This window comes from Erpetoichthys calabaricus, chromosome 12, assembly GCF_900747795.2.
Source record: "Erpetoichthys calabaricus chromosome 12, fErpCal1.3, whole genome shotgun sequence".
Taxonomy (NCBI): Eukaryota; Metazoa; Chordata; class Cladistia; order Polypteriformes; family Polypteridae; genus Erpetoichthys; species Erpetoichthys calabaricus.
In genome coordinates, this window is record NC_041405.2 from 150,104,184 (window position 1) to 150,124,762 (window position 20,579).

The 20,579-nt window shown below is 38.3% G+C and overlaps 1 protein-coding gene across 2 annotated transcripts in view; it reads left to right on the plus strand.

Moving 5' to 3' along the window:
- The window catches only part of ranbp3a (RAN binding protein 3a), an 82,068-nt gene that overhangs the window by 26,424 nt on the left and 35,065 nt on the right, over positions 1-20,579 (plus strand). For both annotated transcript variants that reach the window (XM_028816554.2, XM_028816556.2), the window contains exons 2-4: positions 16,878-16,933; positions 17,308-17,344; positions 17,473-17,556. In XM_028816554.2, coding sequence (XP_028672387.1) covers positions 16,878-16,933; positions 17,308-17,344; positions 17,473-17,556 — 177 coding nt within the window. The remainder of the gene's footprint in view (positions 1-16,877; positions 16,934-17,307; positions 17,345-17,472; positions 17,557-20,579) is intronic.

The window sequence follows — 20,579 nt, forward strand, 5'->3', positions numbered from 1 at the left end:
TAAAGTGCACACAGTAGGCACTATTTACCATAAAATTATTTAATCCTCACTACTGCCAAGAATTGGAATTAGATTTATAGGCCAAGTATTGACTCTCCAATTATAAGTTACATAATCGACATACACACAAGTGAATCACACACCTCCGATTTAAAAAAACAAACAAAAAAGCGCCACGCAGTACAAAGAATGCAAATATATTTGCATATAATGTGCAGTGTGCAACTCAGTGCAAGAAATGCTGAAATAAACACGGGGGGGGGGGGGAGTATTAACAATATGTGAACAGTATTGCAAGATCTTGGGAGGTCTGGTGGATGAAGCAGACCATTTTTGAGACTCCTGGCCTGTGGGGGGGAAAAAACTGTCTTCATATCTTTTTTGTTTTTATATGGGTTGTCTATTTTTAACTTGTAATTTATTTTTTTATTATTTTTTAGCTTTATTGGATCTAGGCTGAGTGACTTGTTTTTCTCGTCATACACATTTCATTGTATGTTGACCCTGTGTTAACCTATATATGACAAATAAACATAAACCTAAACCTATTAATCTATAATGTCTGGCCGATGAAAGAAGTTCAAACAGGTTGTGGCCTGGATGTGAGGGGTTAGTAATGATTTTCCTAGCCCGTTTCATGACATGACATGAATAATGCAGGTCCTTTAAGATGGGCAGACTGGCACCAATGATATTTTCTGCAGACCTGACTAATCGAAGTAGCCTGTTTATGTCTTTTCCTTTTTTTATTTTTTTGTCATTTTGAATCTCGGCAGGATACATGGACTGTCTGTTTTCCAGTTTTATGTGTCAAATGTTAAGAATAATTTCTCTAAGATTCTGAATTATAAGGTACCCAAGGATTACTTTATAAAGTGCATTAAAGTACTAGGGTGCTGTACTGTGTTAGCTGTTATGGATGTAGTAAGAAATCAAGGAAAATGACACATTTTATTGGCTAACTAAAAAGATTACAATATACAAGCTTTCGAGGCAATTCATTCTTCTTGATTACATCTTGCCTGAAGAAGAGGCCTGAGTTGCCTCGAAAGCTTACATATTGTAATCTTTTTAGTTAGCCAGTTAAAGGTGTCATTTTGCTTGACTTCTCGCTAAATTGTATGAAAGAAATACACATTATAAAAATGCCGTAATACTGATAAGCAATAAATATTTCAGCTAGAATGTTGCATGCTTCAAAGGTTCAGGTTAATTGAACTTCGCACGCTTAGAAGAAGTATCTCCACTGATATTAAGTTGAATTTTAGTCAATATCCTCACATTGAATTCAGGCTATGCACATTAAAGAAATTTCTATTCAACCTATTCACCATTCTGCATTTTATAATGCATTATGCTGTATTTCCGCTAGCATATACTCTGTGTAACCTTTAGCTAGTCACGACACCTGCCTGTGCTCAAATTGAAAAACCAGAAGAACTCTAACCAGTTGTGTCTGAAATGTTGTTAGTCACTTACACGTGTTAGCCAAACAAGTAAAGTGTATGCTGTTTTAGTTGCGTATTTTCTTTGCTCATGAGAGATTTGATGGTGCATACAATTAAGCTGTGGGGTTTCACAATGCAGCAAACGCTTTTTTTTGTCTGTGGCCCTATTGTATTTTAATGCATGGGTAATACAAACGGGGAAATGGTAGTCAGTGCAGAGTATTTTAATTTAACACACTTGGAGCTAAGGTTGGCTCTTGAACATTATTTATAGTGTACTGCCTCACTGATAGAGTGCCCAATTCATTGCTCATAATAATACCCAGCCAAAGGTGGTCCAGAGTAACTGAGCATAAGCTTTCACATGATTAGCCTCTTAAAGCATAATCAACCATATCCTAATTAGTTTGTGATCAGTCAAAATACACATAATGTGGAGGGCTCGAAGTTTGGTGTGAGATTTTGGCCACCCCACAAAAATTTTGTAATTCCCACACATCCAGATTGTACATGTGCTGTTTTCCTGTACATATTTATTTTGAAAACATTCTTTCTTGATTATTGCAAGAATATTCAACATTTTTTTTTTCCCCTCAATCGTTATTTTGTAATTGTAGCCTATAGTGCAAAGTCCTACAAACTTTGTTAAATTTTTAGGCTAAAAACAGGCTTAATTGTATTCTTGCACTCAAATCATTATAAAAATTCAGGAAATGGACTTGTGAATTGTTGAATGAATTGTATAGTCTCGCTCCTTTTTATTTGATGAACTGACTGGTGCCAGTTTGAGCCTGCTTTGTGACTAAACTTAGACAATTCTAATTGAAATGTCTGTGGTGAACTGACTGCCTTTTAAAGTTGAAACTGAAAAGTAATATAAGTGACGCATGCAAAAAAATAAATGGTATTCAGTTATACCTTTTGAGAAAATGCCCATGGGTAATGCTGCCACCTCATTAATTCTGAAAAGATGGACATTTCAGCATAAAAATTAGTAGTTTGTAGGACACTTTTCCTTATGATATAACAATTTATCATTACATTCTTGCATGGTCTTTTAGAAGTGTCCTTTGGTTTTGGACTTCACTTCAAACAAATTATGTTCACTGTCAAACCAATAATAGGTACTCTCAAACCCACTAGCTCTGTTTCAGAGAATCATGGATAGAGGGCATTCTGCTTAACATTCATAGTAGTTTTTTGCTTTGTGTTCAAGGATTTCATTTGGTAGGTCTTGTGATCAGATAGGTTATCTACTTTAATTCAGACATTGCAGGTGGCTGCACAGGGCAATATACCCATATTATAATATACATGTCTGAAACAAAGCTCAATTTAAAAAAAAAAAAAAAAAAAGTAGTTTCCACCGTTTGCTTCAAACAGGTGCTCTTTTCATTCCACCACACCAAAGAGGTACCTGTCTTACTGTCAACAGAAGGTACCATATGGTACTGCTCCGGGTCTTCACTCATCCCTTCGGGCACCTGTTTCTTGCTGTCTTTTGTAATGTCGTTTACCTTTCATAAAGGCCAACCAGAGCCAGGGCTGTGGAGTCAGTAGATAAATCCTTCGACTCTGACTCCTCAGTATTTAATATGCTAATGTATTTTCCACGTTGATTGAAGGAAGGCTACATACACGTCATTTAACCACAGAACTACTGGCTAGGAAGCTAAGTCTCTACTGTATTGGCCAGTTTAAACAAAAGACAAGAACCCCTGAGCACACATCAGGCCATAGCACACACCTCCACCTACATCATTACACTTGTTTACACTCATATTAACTTGTTAAACATACAGTGATCCCTCCTTGATCGCGGGGGTTGCGTTCCAGAACCCCCCGCGAAAGGTGAAAATCCGTGAAGTACAAACCATATGTTTATGTGGTTATTTTTATATTGTCATGCTTGGGTCACAGATTTGCACAGAAACACAGGAGGTTGTAGAGAGACAAGAACTTTATTCAAACACTGCAAACAAACATTTGTTTCTTTTTCAAAAGTTTAAACTGTGCTCCATGACAAGACAGAGATGACAGTTCCGTCTCACAATTAAAAGAATGCAAACATATCTTCCTCTTCAAAGGAGTGCGTGTCAGGAGCAGAGAATGTCAGAGAGAGAGAAGCAAACAATCAGAAATCAATAGGTGCTTTTTAGGCTTTTAAGTATGCGAAGCACCGTGCGGGAAGCATGTCGCTTGACAAAGCAGCTGCAAGGAAGGGAGCAATGTGAAGGTAGTCTTTCAGCGTTTTTTGAGGAGCGGCCGTATCCTCTAGGGGTGCAAACAGCCCCCGTACTCACAATATATTTGATTAGTTTTATTTAATATGTAATACGTGCTCTGATTGGGTAGCTTCTCAGCCATCTGCTAATAGCGTCCCTTGTATGAAATCAGCTGGGCAAACCAACTGAGGAAGCATGTACCAGAAATTAAAAGACCCATTGTCCACTGAAACCCACGAACCAGTGAAAAATCCACGATGTATATTTAAATATGCTTACATATAAAATCCGCGATAGAGTGAAGCTACGAAAGTCGAAGCACGATATAGCGAGGGATTACTGTATTATATCAGAAATAAAATTAAAACACTTTTTGTAATGTACCATAATCCAGATTACAATATGTGAATGTCAGGTTGTATAATAGTTCATTTGAACTTCACATTAGTAGTAACACAACTATGCACTGGGCTTTATTCTTACATCAGAGAAGTACTTAATTGTGACTGTTGTTTGTGAAATGGGACATTTGAACTTGCTGTATTTTTTTTTTCATTACAATTTTTTAGGAGTCGGTACATTTTTGCTGACTCCGACCCAAAATTGTCTGACTCCTCAGCCCTGTCCAGAACATCGCTTTTTAAATATAATTCTTTATGAAAAAATTGTTATTCAAAGGCAAATGGTGACTCTAGATTATCCCCCCCTTTTTTGATCTCGTTCAAAACCTTGTTTTATTGTCATTTTTAAAACATTATTTTCTACCTTGCTGTTCTGTCTGTTGGTCAACTGGTGCATTAATAACAGATTTTAAATGCGTCTCTAATTCCTTAAACATATAGTTTTTCTCCTGAACCTGTTTAATTTCTCTCCTGAACCTGATATTCCTGATTTGCTGTTGTTTTATATTGAAACCGTTACGCATTTATCGTAGCTGGTTTCCTTTCTCATTAAACATAATGGGAAATAACTGGCATAATTCTGATTATGCTTTTATTATAATAATGGCTTTAAATAGCTATTTCAAAGATCATTTTCAGTGTCAGGAAAGCATACTTTTCTAACTTCACCAACATGTCTATTGGAAGCTGTTCACGTGCAATTTCTATATTAAATAAAAAAAAAAAAGGGCAAATTGAAAAATAAATGTTAAGGTTACATGTGTTATATTTTTGCTGCATTTGTAACTGGTGAAAAGAGTAATTTTACTTTAATCCTGCATGTTATCCTTTGACCACCAGTTCCCTGCTCTACAAATTTAATCTAATCGGGCTGCTCTGCACACATGATCTACCTTCCACATGCTTTTACACTATAGCGTATTCTTCTTCTAAGTTGTTTTAAAATTTTGCTGTGTAAACTTTTTTTTTTTATTTAGTAGCATAATTTTTAAGATGCTGCTAATGAAAGCGTTTGCCAAATACAAAATATAATGAAGAAAGAATGCATAAAGATCATTACTATGCAATAGTTAATACATTATATAACTCCTTTCATGAAACACGAATAGACTCAATGTGCCTCAACTCCTATAAAATTTTGATGGGCTCTGACCTGTTTAGCTCCCAAGAACCAGAAAGGCACACAGAGTTCTATAGGAGGATGCAGGGTGTAAAGAAATCAGTGTGTTTAAGCATTAAAGTAATGACGAGTGATTTTTTTTTTGTATGGGTTTCATACATGCATTACAGACATGTGAACTGTCCTGGTTCCACTCTTGTTACATGATTTTTTTTTTTTTGCATGGAAAGTATTTGTGAAGGAGTGTCAGTGCATGAGACAAAAATGCTGCTTGCTTGGCAGGTGCATTTTGAGCAAAAATAATAATGAAGCATACAAAGGCCTATTAAATACAAACAAAAGTACTAGTACTTTGAAATGTTAACCTACAGTATATTCAAATATATTCCAATATATACTTATTTTTAATATTAGTACCCTAAGTTCTTGTCTATAAGCCGGACTCATGTATTAGCCGGAGACCAAAAATCATACGAATTTTTAAAATAAAATCGTATCATAGATAAGCCGGACTCATGGATAAGCCGAACGTACTATAACCTATAACTAATAGAAGGGAGGGAGGTCAGTGGTCTCACTCGCGCCCATTTAATTTCTTAAAGGGGGGAGAGAGTGTGAGATATTGGCGTCTCTCTCACTCCCCGCATGGCGCGGTTGGAGCGGCCGGAGCGCGTTCTTTCTGCTCTGGGCGTTGCCGAGTCAACACGAGCGCGTAGCGGTCATTTAAATTGTGATTTTATATGTAAGCATATTTAAATATATATCGCGGATTTCTGCGGACAATGGGTCTTTTAATTTCTGGTACATGCTTCCTCAGTTGGTTTGCCCAGTTGATTTCATACAAGGGACGCTATTGGCAGATGGCTGAGAAGCTACCCAACTTACTTTTCTCTTTCTCTCTCTTGCGCTTTCTCTGATCCTGACGTATGGGGATTGAGCAGGGGGGCTGTTTGCACACCTAGACGATACGGACGCTCGTCTAAAAATGCTGAAAGATTATCTTCACGTTGCTATCTTTTGTAAAGCTGATTCCTGAAAAGACATGCTGCACAGTGCTTCGCATACTTAAAAGCTCGAAGGGCACGTATTGATTTTTGACTGAAAAACAAACTCTCCCTCTCTCTCTCTTTGTCTGCTCCTGACGGAGGGGGTGTGAGCTGCCGCCTTCAACAGCTTTGTGCCGTGGTGCTTCGCATACTTAAAAGCCAAACAGACATATTGATTTGTTTGCTTCACTCCTTTGAAGAGGAAGATATGTTTGCATTCTTTTAATTGTGAGACGGAACTGTCATCTCTGTCTTGTCATGGAGCACAGTTTAAACTTTTGAAAAAGAGACAAATGTTTGTTTGCAGTGTTTGAATAACGTTCCTGTCTCTCTACAACTTCCTGTGTTTCTGCGCAAATCTGTGACCCAAGCATGACAATATAAAAATAACCATATAAACATATGGTTTCTACTTCGCGGATATTCTTATTTCGCGGGTGGCTCTGGAACGCAACCCCCGCGATGGATGTATAAGCCGGACTTATGTATAAGCCGATATTCTATTTTTTCATTTTCACAACTTTTTTCCTTAGATAAGCCGCGGCTTATAGACAAGAACTTAGGGTATTTAAACCCTAATTTTTATGATTTATGTCCAGAAGGTGTTAGGATTCTTCCTCCAATCTAGGAATATTATGGTTCCTCTCATAGCTGTTTACAGCAGATATGCTTTTCTGTTGAGGTAGTAGTTCTCTGGGCCTCTTCTCTAAGCCAGGATTTTGCTTTGTTCAGCATATCTGTTGTCAAAGTGAGGCCATTGTAGTGTAGGTTAAGCACACTGGCTAGTACAGCCTCCATTATGTACAGCTTTGTTAACCTTCCCTCCATGCTTTTCAATATTGTCATCTTTGGTGTAGGAGTTCTGGATTTGTCTACTGTTGGTGTGCTCTAATTGCAGCAGATGCTTCAACATAGTCACAAAGGGAATAATCATAGTGCTGAGGAGAATCCTCTTCATTTCAAGTGTTGACTTTCTAATCGTCATTAAGACATCATCTCAGTTTGACACTCTTGGACATGTAAAATGCCAATCCTGACTTGCACATATCCATATTACTAACCGAGAATGCTAAACCGGATGATGGACGCAGGCACATCCGGCAATGGGCCGTAGCTGCAAAAAGACGTACTGCGCAGGCGCACAAAGAGTCCGCGAGAGTCGGCTGAGGAGCCGAGAAAGGCGGACAAGACCACAGAAAAAAGGAGTGAGCACAGGAAAAATGGAGAAATGAGGAAACGCAGGCAAAGCACGAAACACATTGCACACGAAACTAGACCCAAAAAAAAAAAAAAGAGGCTCGCGCACAACAGCAAGGCACCCCCCCCCCCCCCCTACAGGCACCGGACGGGACACACACCAAGAGGGGGATTCAACAAGCCCATGGAACACAAAAAAAAGAACACAAAACCACCCCACAGACCCTACAAGCAAGGGACGGGACACACACAAAGAGGGGGATTCAAACAAGACACAGGAACACAAAAAGAAAGAAGACGCTCGCGCAACAACAATCCTCACCCCCCCCCCCCCCTCCACACACACACACATCCATAAGAAGTGACACCCAAAGCCACATATTCTAAAGTGAACATCAACACCTTCACACTAGACAGCATAGGTGTCAGCATTGGTGGATCTCCTTACAATAAAGCACTATTAACCGTTCAACTGCAGAAAAGGAAACATATTAACAGTGACTGCGATCCTCCTTATTACTTATCCATATTTCGCATGCTGAGAAAGAAACAAGTCATGAATACACGGTCACGGGTACAAAACGAAAAGGAAAGGATAACAGGAACAAACACACGAACACGAAAGAAACAACAAAATAGACGGCTATGCAGCATAGGTGGATCTCATTACAATAAGGCACTATTAACCGTTCAACCGCAGAAAAGGCTCCATGTTAACAGTGAGTGCAATACTCCTTATTACTTATCCATATTTCTAAAAGAAAAAATGTCTCGACTCCAAAAACGCAAAGCTCAACTAAAGCTTCTAACTAACGATGTACCTAAAAGTAAAAACTTTATGAACTGCATTAGATCCTACAATAGTTCATTTAATATGCACAAATCTACATCCTAGATCCACATGACGCAAACTATCAATCAAAGTGCTGCATCGCAACAGGCACGGATTCAAAACGAAACACCTCCCGTCTCAGACATACGTTAATGGCAGCGAAGACTACAACGGGCTTCTCACACAGCACAGGCAAATCGATTACAGCTCCAAAACAACACGTCCCAAATACTACACATGCAACAACGCGCCTCTCAAACGGCACAAGCAAAACATACACCAGGAAAATTCATTTGGATTAATGAATGTCATTTGCAATCATTGTCATTCAGTTCACTTCCCTGAAGAAACAACTGGCAATACAAGTAATACATTTACACGTTGTTGTCAAAAGGGTCAAATTAGACTGCCTTCTTTACATTCATATACTGAATATCTACAGAAGCTTCTAACTAACGATGTACCTGAAAGTGAAATCTTTATCAACTACATTAGATCCTACAAATCGGAATCCACTATGAACATTAACAGTGGCACTGCACGTGACATCCGTCTTGAAAAAATGTTTATTGATGAATGTTCAATGGCATGAACAAACGTTTATGAATAATAATATTCGATTTGGAGGAAAGGTACTTTTATGAGGAGGAGATTTTAGACAGTGCTTAGCTATTCTTCCAGATGCCATGCACTCAGCTGTTGTTCAGTGCACCTTAAAATACGCAGACAATTGGCATTGCTTTCAAAAGATACAGTTAGTAAAAAAGATACGATGTCCAGAACCAGATCATAACAATTGCTTATTACAACTGAGAGATGGTACACTCACCAATACAGATGGACTTCAGCCACATATTATTACAATTCCTCAAGCCTTTATCTGTGACGACTTAGTTACAGAGAGATTTGGAACAGCAATCTCATTAGACCAAATGCCCCTTTTAACACAACGCACTATATTATGTCAAAAAAATATAAATGTGGAAAACATAAATACCCAAGTCATTCCATTACTTCCTGGAAAGACACAACTCTTTCTAAGCTCTGACAAACTTGACTCTGATCACAACAATAACCATCTTAAATGACCTTACAAGTTCTGAGCTGGAATTACCTTTTACACTTAAACGGCGTGTACAAAGAAATTTTCAAATAAACCTTTACACTGTGCCACACACTTTATTGTTTGCTTTCTATTTGCATCATCTACACCGTCACACTATTCTATATCTCATTCATACATCACGCTCTTTGTCGTTCCCAACACCAGGGGTTGGTGAGCGAAGCGAGCAGGGGGCGGAGCCCCCTAGTGGTTATATATCGTAATTGCTCCAACATTCTTTGGCTCATTTGCAGAGTTAAGTTCCATTTGATTATTCAGTCTAGAACAATCACATGTCGAGGTACATTCAGCTCATGCTGAATGTCAAAGAATCTTGCTGTGCGATAACTAAATGGTTACATTTTTTTGAAAGTATATCCCCAGCTACTTGTGATGTAATGAGGCCGTCATTTATGACTAGCCAAGAAATATGTGCACTGCAGCTAATGCCCAGTGTTTCAAAGAATTTCATGCTTTTGACCATACTGGCACCAGTGCACACACTTGAGCCAGCCCAGCAGTCAGACTAGCATTTTCTGTGGTCAGAAGTTCCTATTTTTTTATTTTGCTTTATTTGGTTGACCTTTTCGTTGCAAGTGTTCTGGCACATCATTGGTGAAGAATTTCCAATGCTACAGATTTTCTGGGCTTTGCTTTTGACAAATCCATTAAAACCAGTAACCTTTGATTATAGATGAGCAGGGTCTGAAGTCTAATTTTTAGTGTTCTGTTTCTGACCATTTCTTTTTTCCTTGGGTCTGATGGGGGAGCATATTACTATTATTGTTTTTTGTTTTTTTTCTCCCCTCTCTTTCCCTGATAGTTTCAAGTGGAGGTTTTCTGTCTTTATAAGTTATAAGCTTTGTCTTTTACAGATGTTTTCCGCAAATTGGAGTATTTTTGTTGGTTTCACTTTCAGGTTTGCTTACATATTGCTGGTGGTGTTATGACTAATTTTACTGCACCCCAGACTGATATTCACAGTAAAATTATTGCATGTATCTTTATCAGAAGGGTCTTTTTGTGAATTTTTTTTTTGCTTTTCTGACCTGATTTGTTCTGTCACATTCAAACATCTCAGGAAAAACAGTAAAATTTACTGCATTTCTTTATTTTGCTTTATGTAAGATAAACTTTATTGCTGAACAGGCAGGAACAGACAGAAGAATTTATTCAAAGGGAGTTTTATCTTCGGTACACAAGCGCACAGGTAGCAAGCAAATGCCCTACTTTAGCTTCACCCTTCAGCTTAAAAGAACACAATGTCGTCTTTGTCGAGCAGGTCCACTCATTTGGAAGCAGCGGCTGGGTGAGAGAAGACAGAAGAGTGAGCAATTGGCCTTGTCAGGGCTCAGTCTTTTAAATGTTCTAAACAGTGTGCAAGAAGCATGTTGTGTGGTAAAGAGAAAAGCCATAGCTGATCCTGCAAAAGGCCAGTTAAGAGTTTTTTTTCCCCCCATTGAAATACTGTTTAGGAGGGGTTTTTCGAAGGGCAGCTGTGTTTACTGTTGTTTACCGTTTAACAGAATTATCTTGTGGCTAAGAGACTATTAGTGGGCAGCAGCTGACGTTATTCAGTAGGAATACAGAGCAAAGAAGCCTGCAAACCGTTCTTGTGAGACCACCATCACTTTTGAGGATGGCACATTGTCCAGGACACTGGTCAATGTGCGTGTGTGTGTAATCCTACAAAGTCCCTGACTTTGCAAGTGTATCTGTAAGAATTGATGCTGGTTTGAAGGCACAGGGTAATCGCACCAAATATTGATTTAGGTTTATCTTCCGTTAGCTCACTTTGCATTTGTAAACTGATAAAATTTAATTGCTTATTTTTTTTATATTTGTGATAGCATTCTTGCTTTGCATTATTTTTTCACAACTGCCTAAAACTTTTGCACAGTACTGTATATATGTATGAAATATAAGTTATTAACTGAAGGGTGCTGTGTGGCAGTAATATTCAGAGCTGACTTCCGCTCCAGGCAGCAAAGGACTGTAGAGTGTGGTGGACTAATAAGACAGACCATAGTTTGCATTGTTAACATTTTGTAACCACAGATGCACCATTACTTGAGGGCATTTAAAATAAACTTTAAACAAAAATAATAGACTTTTATTTTCAAACTGAGATTATTAAAATTGTTATGGAATTGTGACAGTATGTTTTGTTTTATATTGTGTTTTAATTCATCCATCCATCCATCCATTTTCCAACCCGCTGATTCCGAACACAGGGTCACGGGGGTCTGCTGGAGCCAATCCCAGCCAACACAGGGCACAAGGCAGGAACCAATCCTGGGCAGGGTGCCAACCCACCGCAGGACACACACAAACACACCCACACACCAAGCACACACTAGGGCCAATTTAGAATCGCCAATCCACCTAACCTGCATGTCTTTGGACTGTGGGCGGAAACCGGAGCGCCTGGAGGAAACCCACGCAGACACGGGGAGAACATGCAAACTCCACGCAGGGAGGGCCCGGGAAGCGAACCCGGGTCCCCAGGTCTCCCAACTGCGAGGCAGCAGCGCTACCCACTGTGCCACCGTGCCGCCCCTGTTTTAATTCATTGAAATAGTAATAATAATAATAATAATAATAATACATTTTATTTATATAGCGCCTTTCCCATGCTCAAGGCACTTACAGAATATAATAAAGAACGGCAGAATATACAGTATATAGCATTGTACAAACCAGATAAAGAATTTTAAGACAGTAAATTCTGAAAAAAAACAGCATATTTGATGGCATAGCACACACACACAGGTTACATTAGCATCTTGACAGAGAAGTAAACTGAGAGAAGGGTAATACAGTAATCCCTCCTCCATCGCGGGGGTTGCGTTCCAGAGCCACCCGCGAAATAGGAAAATCCGCGAAGTAGAAACCATATGTTTATATGGTTATTTTTAGAATGTCATGCTTGGGTCACAGATTTGCGCAGAAACACAGGAGGTTGTAGAGAGACAGGAACGTTATTCAAACACTGCAAACAAACATTTGTCTCTTTTTCAAAAGTTTAAACTGTGCTCCATGACAAGACAGAGATGACAGTTCTGTCTCACAATTAAAAGAATGCAAACATATCTTCCTTTTCAAAGGAGTGCAAAGCAAGCAGTCAAAAAAAAAAATCAATACAGCTTTTTGGCTTTTAAGTATGCGAAGCACCGCCGGTACAAAGCTGTTGAAGGCGGCAGCTCACACCCCCTCCGTCAGGAGCAGGAAGACAGAGAGAGAGAGAGAGATAGAGAGAGATAGCGAGAGACAGATAAAAAAAATCAATACGTGCCCTTTGAGCTTTTAAGTATGCGAAGCTCCGTGCAGCATGTCCTTCAGGAAACAGCTGCACACAGCCCCCCTGCTCACACCCCCCTACGTCAGCGCAAGAGAGAGAGAGAGAGAGAGAGTAAGCTGGATAGCTTCTCAGCCATCTGCCAATAGCGTCCCTTGTATGAAATCAACTGGGCAAACCAACTGAGGAAGCATGTACCAGAAATTAAAAGACCCATTGTCCGCAGAAACCCGCGAAGCAGCGAAAAATCCGCGATATATATTTAAATATGCTTACATATAAAATCCGCGATGGAGTGAAGCCGCGAAAGGCGAAGCGCGATATAGCGAGGGATCACTGTAAAGTCAAGTAGAGCTAAAAGCCTTCCTGAACAGATGAGTTTTGAGTTGTTTTTTAAAAGAATTCATGGAGTCAGCTGACCTGATTAGTTTCGGTAGGTCATTCCAGAGTCTGGGCGCTATACAACTGAAGGCCCTGTCACCCATGGAGTGTAGATTAGTGTGGGGCACAACAAGATTACCAGAATCGGAGGACCTTAGTGGGCGGGCAGGCACATAGTGATGGAGAAGGTCACTGATGTAGTTTAGTGTGAGGTTATTTAAAGCTTTGTAGGTTATTAGTAGGATTTTATATTCGATTCTGTAGGACACAGGGAGCCAGTGAAGACGGAGCAGGATGGGTGTGATGTGCTCGCCGCTGCTGGTTCGAGTAAGGACTCTTGCAGCTGAGTTTTGTTTTGTTGTGAAAAATTGATGGTGCTCTATAAATAGTTATGGTTTACTCATTTATGAATGAATTATTTGTTTTTAATTCTATGGTGTAGGAGTAACATTCTTGGCTGCTCTGTTTTGAATTAAACTGTAGAGTAAGTGAACAAATATGATCAGCCGTCAATGACTATTAAGCATTACAGTGATTAATTCTTCTTGAAACCATTTAACTAACTTTTCAAGTTCCTGTATCTTAAGAAGTCATCTAAGTTTTTTAATAGTTCTAAAGTGGCAGAAGCAGGTTTAGGAAATCTGTGCTTCAAATGTATTTAGCCAAACCATACTTCCAGCTATTTATTTTAAGGGTATTTAGTATTTTGTTGTTACTCACAACAGTCATCTCTCACTAAAAGACTGTGTTGTTTTTTTCTTTTCATTATTTAAAGACTATTACTTACTGGATTTTTTTCCCCTAAACAACACACCTGTAATGCAGTACATACTGAGCTACATCATTGTTTTAAATGTTAATTTCTGCTGAGAGGATAGGAACGAAAATTAATATTGCATTTGTAAACCACATCCCTTATTAGAAACATGCACAGACAAAAGAGAGTTGATCAGTGCTATGAACCTTGAGGAATACATTATCTAAGTCAAAATGATTGAAGACTTCTGCAAATACTGGAAATTATTTGACAATATTTTGAAAGTAATTTCATAAGCCTGTGTAGAAGAGTCCAGTTATCAGTAACCCTCAAAAGTTACAGTGGAGTGTAAAAAAGCAAAAATACTGGAGATATTAAAATTTAATTTGCCATAGCTATTGTTTTTGCCCCCACACATTTTATTACACTAAAAATGTAATACAGTAATCCCTCACTATATCGCGCTTCGACTTTCGCAGCTTCACTCTATCGTGGATTTTATGTGTAGGCATATTTAAATATATATCGCGGATTTTTTGCTGGTTCGTGGGTTTCAGTGGACAATGGGTCTTTTAATTTCTGGTACATGCTTCCTCAGTTGGTTTGCCCAGCTGATTTCATACAAGGGACGCTATTAGCAGATGGCTGAGAAGCTACCCAATCAGAGCACGTATTACGTATTAAATAAAACTCCTCAAATATATTGTGAGCATGGGGGCTGTTCGCACCCCTAGAGGACGGCTGCTCCTCAAAAAACGCTAGAAGACTACCTTCACATTGCTCCCTTCCTTGCTGGGCTTACTTGTGGTTACTTTGTTGTGCGATATGCTTCCCGCACGGTGCTTCACATACTTAAAAGCTCAAACAGCTCTATTGATTTTTGATTGTTTGCTTTTCTCTCTCTCTTGGTCTGACATTCTCTGTTCCTGACGGAGCGAGTGTGAGCAGGGGGGCTGTTCGCACCCCTAGAGGATACAGACGCTCGTCTAAAAAATGCTGAAAGACTACCTTCACATTGCTCCCTTCCTTGCAGCTGCTTTGTCAAGCAACATGCTTCCGGCACGGTGCTTCACATACTTAAAAGCCCAAAAAGCACCTATTGATTTCTGATTGTTTGCTTCTCTCTCTCACATTCTCTTCTCCTGACGCGTAGTCCTTTGAAGAGGAAGATATGTTTGCATTCTTTTAATTGTGAGACGTGACTGTCATCTCTGTCTTGTTATGGAGCACAGTTTAAACTTTTGAAAAACAAACAAATGTTTGTTTGCAGTGTTTGAATAAAGTTCCTGTCTCTCTACAACCTCCTGTGTTTCGGTGCAAATCTGTGACCCAAGCATGACAATATAAAAATAACCATATAAACATATGGTTTCTACTTCGCGGATTTTCACCTTTTGCGGGGGGTTCTGGAACGCAACCCCCGCGATCGAGGAGGGAATATTGTATACATTATCTGACACTGCACTAATTTTAGCTCTGAATTTTTAAAATAATTGTTTGCCAAAGATGAGACATTTTAGCTTGGTACACATCAGATATCTACTGGTCTTTTCTGCTTTATTGACCAATGTCAAAATGACTGGTACTGTAAAATTTATTAATAAATTTGTTAATTTTTAAATGGTATTCACAAAAACTGTAACACGTGCAAAAAGAAGACACCTCAGCTTATGTGTATGCTGCCTCCAGTTCACTGAAAGTTTTGTTCTTCATCTGATCCTGTTCCGAATGCACACTAAAAAACTAAGATCCTTAACTGTTGTTCTATGCTAGGACAGTCTTATTAATGTAAATATAAAATAACTATCATAATTCTGTTTTTCCAGGTTATTATAAGCCTTTAATCCCTTCTTCAAAGAGTGTTTCCAATGTAGCAATGCAGTTTTAGCTACCTCAGCCATGATGTGGAGTCACATAATTGGTTTTCATCTTGTGTGGCTTCTGACTTGATCATACAAGGACTAAAATGATGAAATGTAATTAAAATATTCAGGTCACCTTTAATACATTTAATTTAATCCCATCCTTGATGTCTAGCTTGCAGCACTCAACTTGAGCCCTGTACAACAAAGTCAAGTTAGCTGGCACACTATATCTGCTTTGCACCAGCTGTGTTGTAGTTTGTTTTTGTTTTATTTATTTTAACTAACTACATCCTACACTTCTGGTGAGTTGCTTTAAAAGGCTGCTCTTTATTTTGTCTTAACTTAGTGGTTTCTTGGTATATGTCCAGTCTCATTTTGCAGAATTTTTAAGTTGCTGTAATTAAAAGCATTTATTAAATAAAAATGAGCACTAAGTGTTTGATCATTACTGTGGATCATTTAGTACATTCATTTATTTCTTACATGAACACAAACACTGCGTCTCAGTTTTATTTAAAAGAGAGATGGATGGTGATCATAGGTCTTCTGACCTCAAGGAGCAAAATGCCACTTAATAGGGGAAAAATAAAATAATAAGTGCATTTAGCATATTTAGCCAATAATGGGAGTTACAGTATATTCTAGGTTTAATGTGTACAAAGTGTGTCAGGTACAAAGAATCAAGTTTTTTGTTTTCGGCCTGCAGTTTTTCACTCCTCAATGACTCGCCACTAATTTAAAAGTGAAAAAAGGCAAAAAAAAAAAAAAAAAAAACTAGCAATAATATAGATGAGCTCAGTGCCAGAATGCGTGGCTTATTAAGATTTACATTCTTTCTGGGTTTTTATGGCTTGCTTACCCAGGCATTAGTTCAAGGCTGAAGACACAGGGACGAAAGCGTATCATTGTTGGATTTTAATGGGCCTTTCATGTATATAACAGTTGTCCAGGCACAGTTTTCCGAGCCTTATGAGGACCTGATGGTTAAAAACTGGAAGTAAATAGGGGTTTAAAGTAATACCTTTTTTTTTTCCCACTGTTGAATAGAGACAGGTACAAATGTGTGGTGATTTTATGTTTGGTTTAAATGTTTTATTCACTTTTAAAGCCCATATTTAATCCCTTCTTTTGTCAATACAATAATTAACATTACTATGCAGTACTATGAACTTATGTAGCATCTTCATCTTTTGTTCTTTTTGCAGAAAAACCTGCTATAGCTCCACCTGTGTTTGTATTCCAAAAAGAAAAGGCACAGAAGGTAAATGCATTACTTCTTTCATTGATTGATTCATTTGCATGTTGGGAAGGGTTAATTTGCATTGGCCCCATTTAATCATGAACTCCCATTTAGTAATTTTCACTTTAGATTATTGTTGTTTATTTTTTTCTTTCAAAATGTTTTTTTTTTGTGCTGAATAATCTGTTTATAAAGCTGTTTAAATATAATAAATAAAATGTTGGAGAGAAAAATTAAAAACTTCTAGTTTTCCATGCAGTTTTCACTAGTTGCATCTGAAGGCCAAGATGCAGAAAAATCAGTGGCTTTACTGTTTATTCATTATGTAATTAACAAATAAATTCTAGATCTGCTTCTTATTTTAGATATCTGAGTCCTCTTATGTTTTCTTTTAGAGATCAGCCGAAGCTTCCAGCCCAGAAGATGGTGAAGGTGATTATGTTAGGGTCAGATATTCATTCAGAGTGAATTTTTATATTTACTGAACCCTCAATAACGTTTTTCCTGTTTTAGGTCTTCTGTTGTAATAAGCCTAACAAAATATTCCTACTCTGTTACAGATTCTGACAAAGAAAGCAATTACTGTCCACCTGTGAAGCGTGAAAGAACATCTTCCTTAACTCAGTTTCCTCCTTCCAATTCTGGTAGGAATTCCATTAGTTTGCAAAGGGAGCTTAGGTGCTGGGTTGGGATGGTTTGCGGACAGGCTGGTGTGAGCAAAATGACTTTGGTAATTGCTGTGCAAAGCTGCATTTAAACAGAAAATGTAAACCCTAGTTGCTGGTCCAGAAGCAAATTATTTTGTGTGCTTCATTTTTTGTTTGTTTTTAAGACCTTTTTAATAGTCCGTGCTATTGCACATCAGTTTGTTCATTTGCTTCACTTTATTTGACAATGAATTGATTTATTTTTTGGATGTCTTTTGTGAAGAGTTTACGTGTTTTTCACTGTTGATGAACCTTATACTTATGTTTCTACCTATTGTTAAAAAATATGTTGTTGTAACTGGTGAAACTTGGATTGGTGTGGGTTTGTGTGTATTTGTGTGTTCTTTACTCTAATTTGGAGTCCTGTCCAAAGTGGTTCTAGCCTTGCAGCTATTGCTGTAGGAATAAGTAGTCACTCTCATCAGCCATGTTGGAGATAAACTTATCCACTTCCACCACCATTATTTTCTGTTTTGTTTTTGTCTTACCTCTGTTTTTCACACCTTTTATCAAATCCTGTTTAATTTCATTTTGCAGTACAGTTTGAAAAACAGTAGATTGTTTTGGCCTTTGCAATTCAGCGTTGACAAGAAATAAGAACATTTTCAATGAAAATGGCCATGGTCCCTTTTTATAACTAAGAGGTATTGGTAACTATAAGGCTTTTTATAATGAAAGTGTTTTTTACCTTGCGTATCAATAAGAGTATACTGAAAGCAGAGAACGGTGGTGGTGCAGAACTGCTGGCTATCTAATTAATGCGTGAAATAGTGGAATATACTCTTTGCTTCATATTTTAAATAAGGTGAAGTTCCTGCACCCCAAGTCACACTTTTAATTCTTGTGACCTTTTGACTTTTATTAGTCTGTCCTCTTTGCTTATCCAGGTCAGCGTTCCAGGGTTTTATGATAACTTAGTCCTACATTGGCTTAGTTGTATTTATATCAGTGTTAGATGTGGGCTAAAAAAAAGAATGCTGTAACATGACAAGTTGGCAGAGTGTACAGTGTAATGTTTATGAATGATAACTTGAGCACTTTGAGTGGCCATTTATACTTTATGACTTTGGGAGCTGCAGTCAGCTGCTAGTTATACATAGATGTGGTATTGAATTGTAGTATATGTGTCTTCACAGGGCTCTGATTGTTGAGTTTACCCGTTTATTGTGCATTGGAAGAAATTTTCAGTTTTCACTTAGGTGTAGTACATGATGATAATATAGCATTCTTTTTTCACTTGGGGCTCCGTCGTTTTAATGTGTGAGTGTCTGAGCGCAGCCACATGCTGGATTTTTCTGATGGCAGTTTCATATTATGTAAAACAGACATGGTTTGACGTTTGTTTGGTATACAGTCATATGAAAAAGTTTGGGAACCCCTCTCAGCCTGCATAATAATTGACTCTCAACAAAAAAAGATAACAGTAGTATTTCTTTCATTACCTAGGAACATCTGAGTACTGGGGTGTTTTCTGAATAAAGACTTTTAGTGAAGCAGTATTTAGTTGTATGAAATTAAATCAAATGTGAAAAACTGGCTGTGTAAAAATGTGGGTCCCCTTGTAATTTTGCTGATTTGAATGCATGTAACTTCTCAATACTGATTACTTAAAACATTAAATTGGGTGGATTAGCTTGTTAAGCCTTGAACTTCATAGATAGGTGTGTCCAATCCTGAGAAAAGATATTTAAGGTGGTCAATTGCAAGTTGTGCTTCCCTTTGACTCTCCTCTGAAGAGTGACAGCATGGGATCCTCAAAGCAACTCTCGGAAGATCTGAAAACAAAGATTGTTCAGTCTCATGGTTTAGGGGAAGGCTACAAAAAGCTGTCTCAGAGGTTTAAACTGACAGCTTCAACTGTAAGGAATGTAATCAGGAAATGGAAGGCCACAGGCACAGTTGCTGTTAAACCCAGCAGGTCTGGCAGGCCAAGAACAGTACAGGAGGGGCATACGCGCAGGATTGTGAGAATGGTTACAGACAACCCACAGATCACCTCCAAAGACCTGCAAGAACATCTTGCTGCAGATGGTGTAGCTGTACATCGTTCTACAATTCAGCGCAATTTGTGCAAAGAACATCTGTATGGCAGGTGTTGTATGCAAATGCTCATTTAGACAAGCCAGATTCATTTTGGAACAAAGTGCTTTGGACTGATGAGACAAAAATGGAGTTATTTGGTCAGAACAAAAAGTACTTTGCATGGCGGAAGAACAGCACCGCATTCCAAGAAAAACACCTGCTACCAACTGTCAAATTTGGTGGAGGTTCCATCATGCTGTGTGGCTAGTTCAGGGACTGGGGCCCTTTTTAAAGTCGAGGGTCAAATGAATTCAACCCAATAGCAACAAATTCTTCACGATAATGTTCAAGTATCAGTCACAAAGTTGAAGTTACCCAGGGGTTGGATTTTCCAATAAGATAATGACCCAACACACAGTTCGAAATCTACAAAGGTATTCATGCAGAGGGAGAAGTACAATGTTCTGGAATGGCTGTCACAGTCCCCTGAGTTGAATATCATCGAAAATCATCCATCAATTGTAACTGAACTGGAGAGATTTTGTATGGAAGAATGGTCAAAAATACCTCCATCCAGAATCCAGACACTCATCAAAGGCTATAGGAGGCGTCTAGAGGCTGTTATATTTGAAAAGGAGGCTCAACTAAGTATTGATGTCATATCTCTGTTGGGGTGCCCAAATTTATGCACCTGTCTAATTTTGTTATGATGCACATTTTCTTTTAATCCAATAAACTTAATGTCACTGTTATTTCCATAAGGCATGTCATATATTAAAAGGAAGTTGCTACTTTGAAAGCTCAGCCAATGATAAACAAAAATCCAAAGAATTAAGAAGGGTTCCCAAACTTTTTCATATGACTGTATTTCTCTGTTTCCCTATGTTACTTTCTATGGTGCTGTGTAACATGTGGAGTTTCTAGCCTGTTAACAGCTA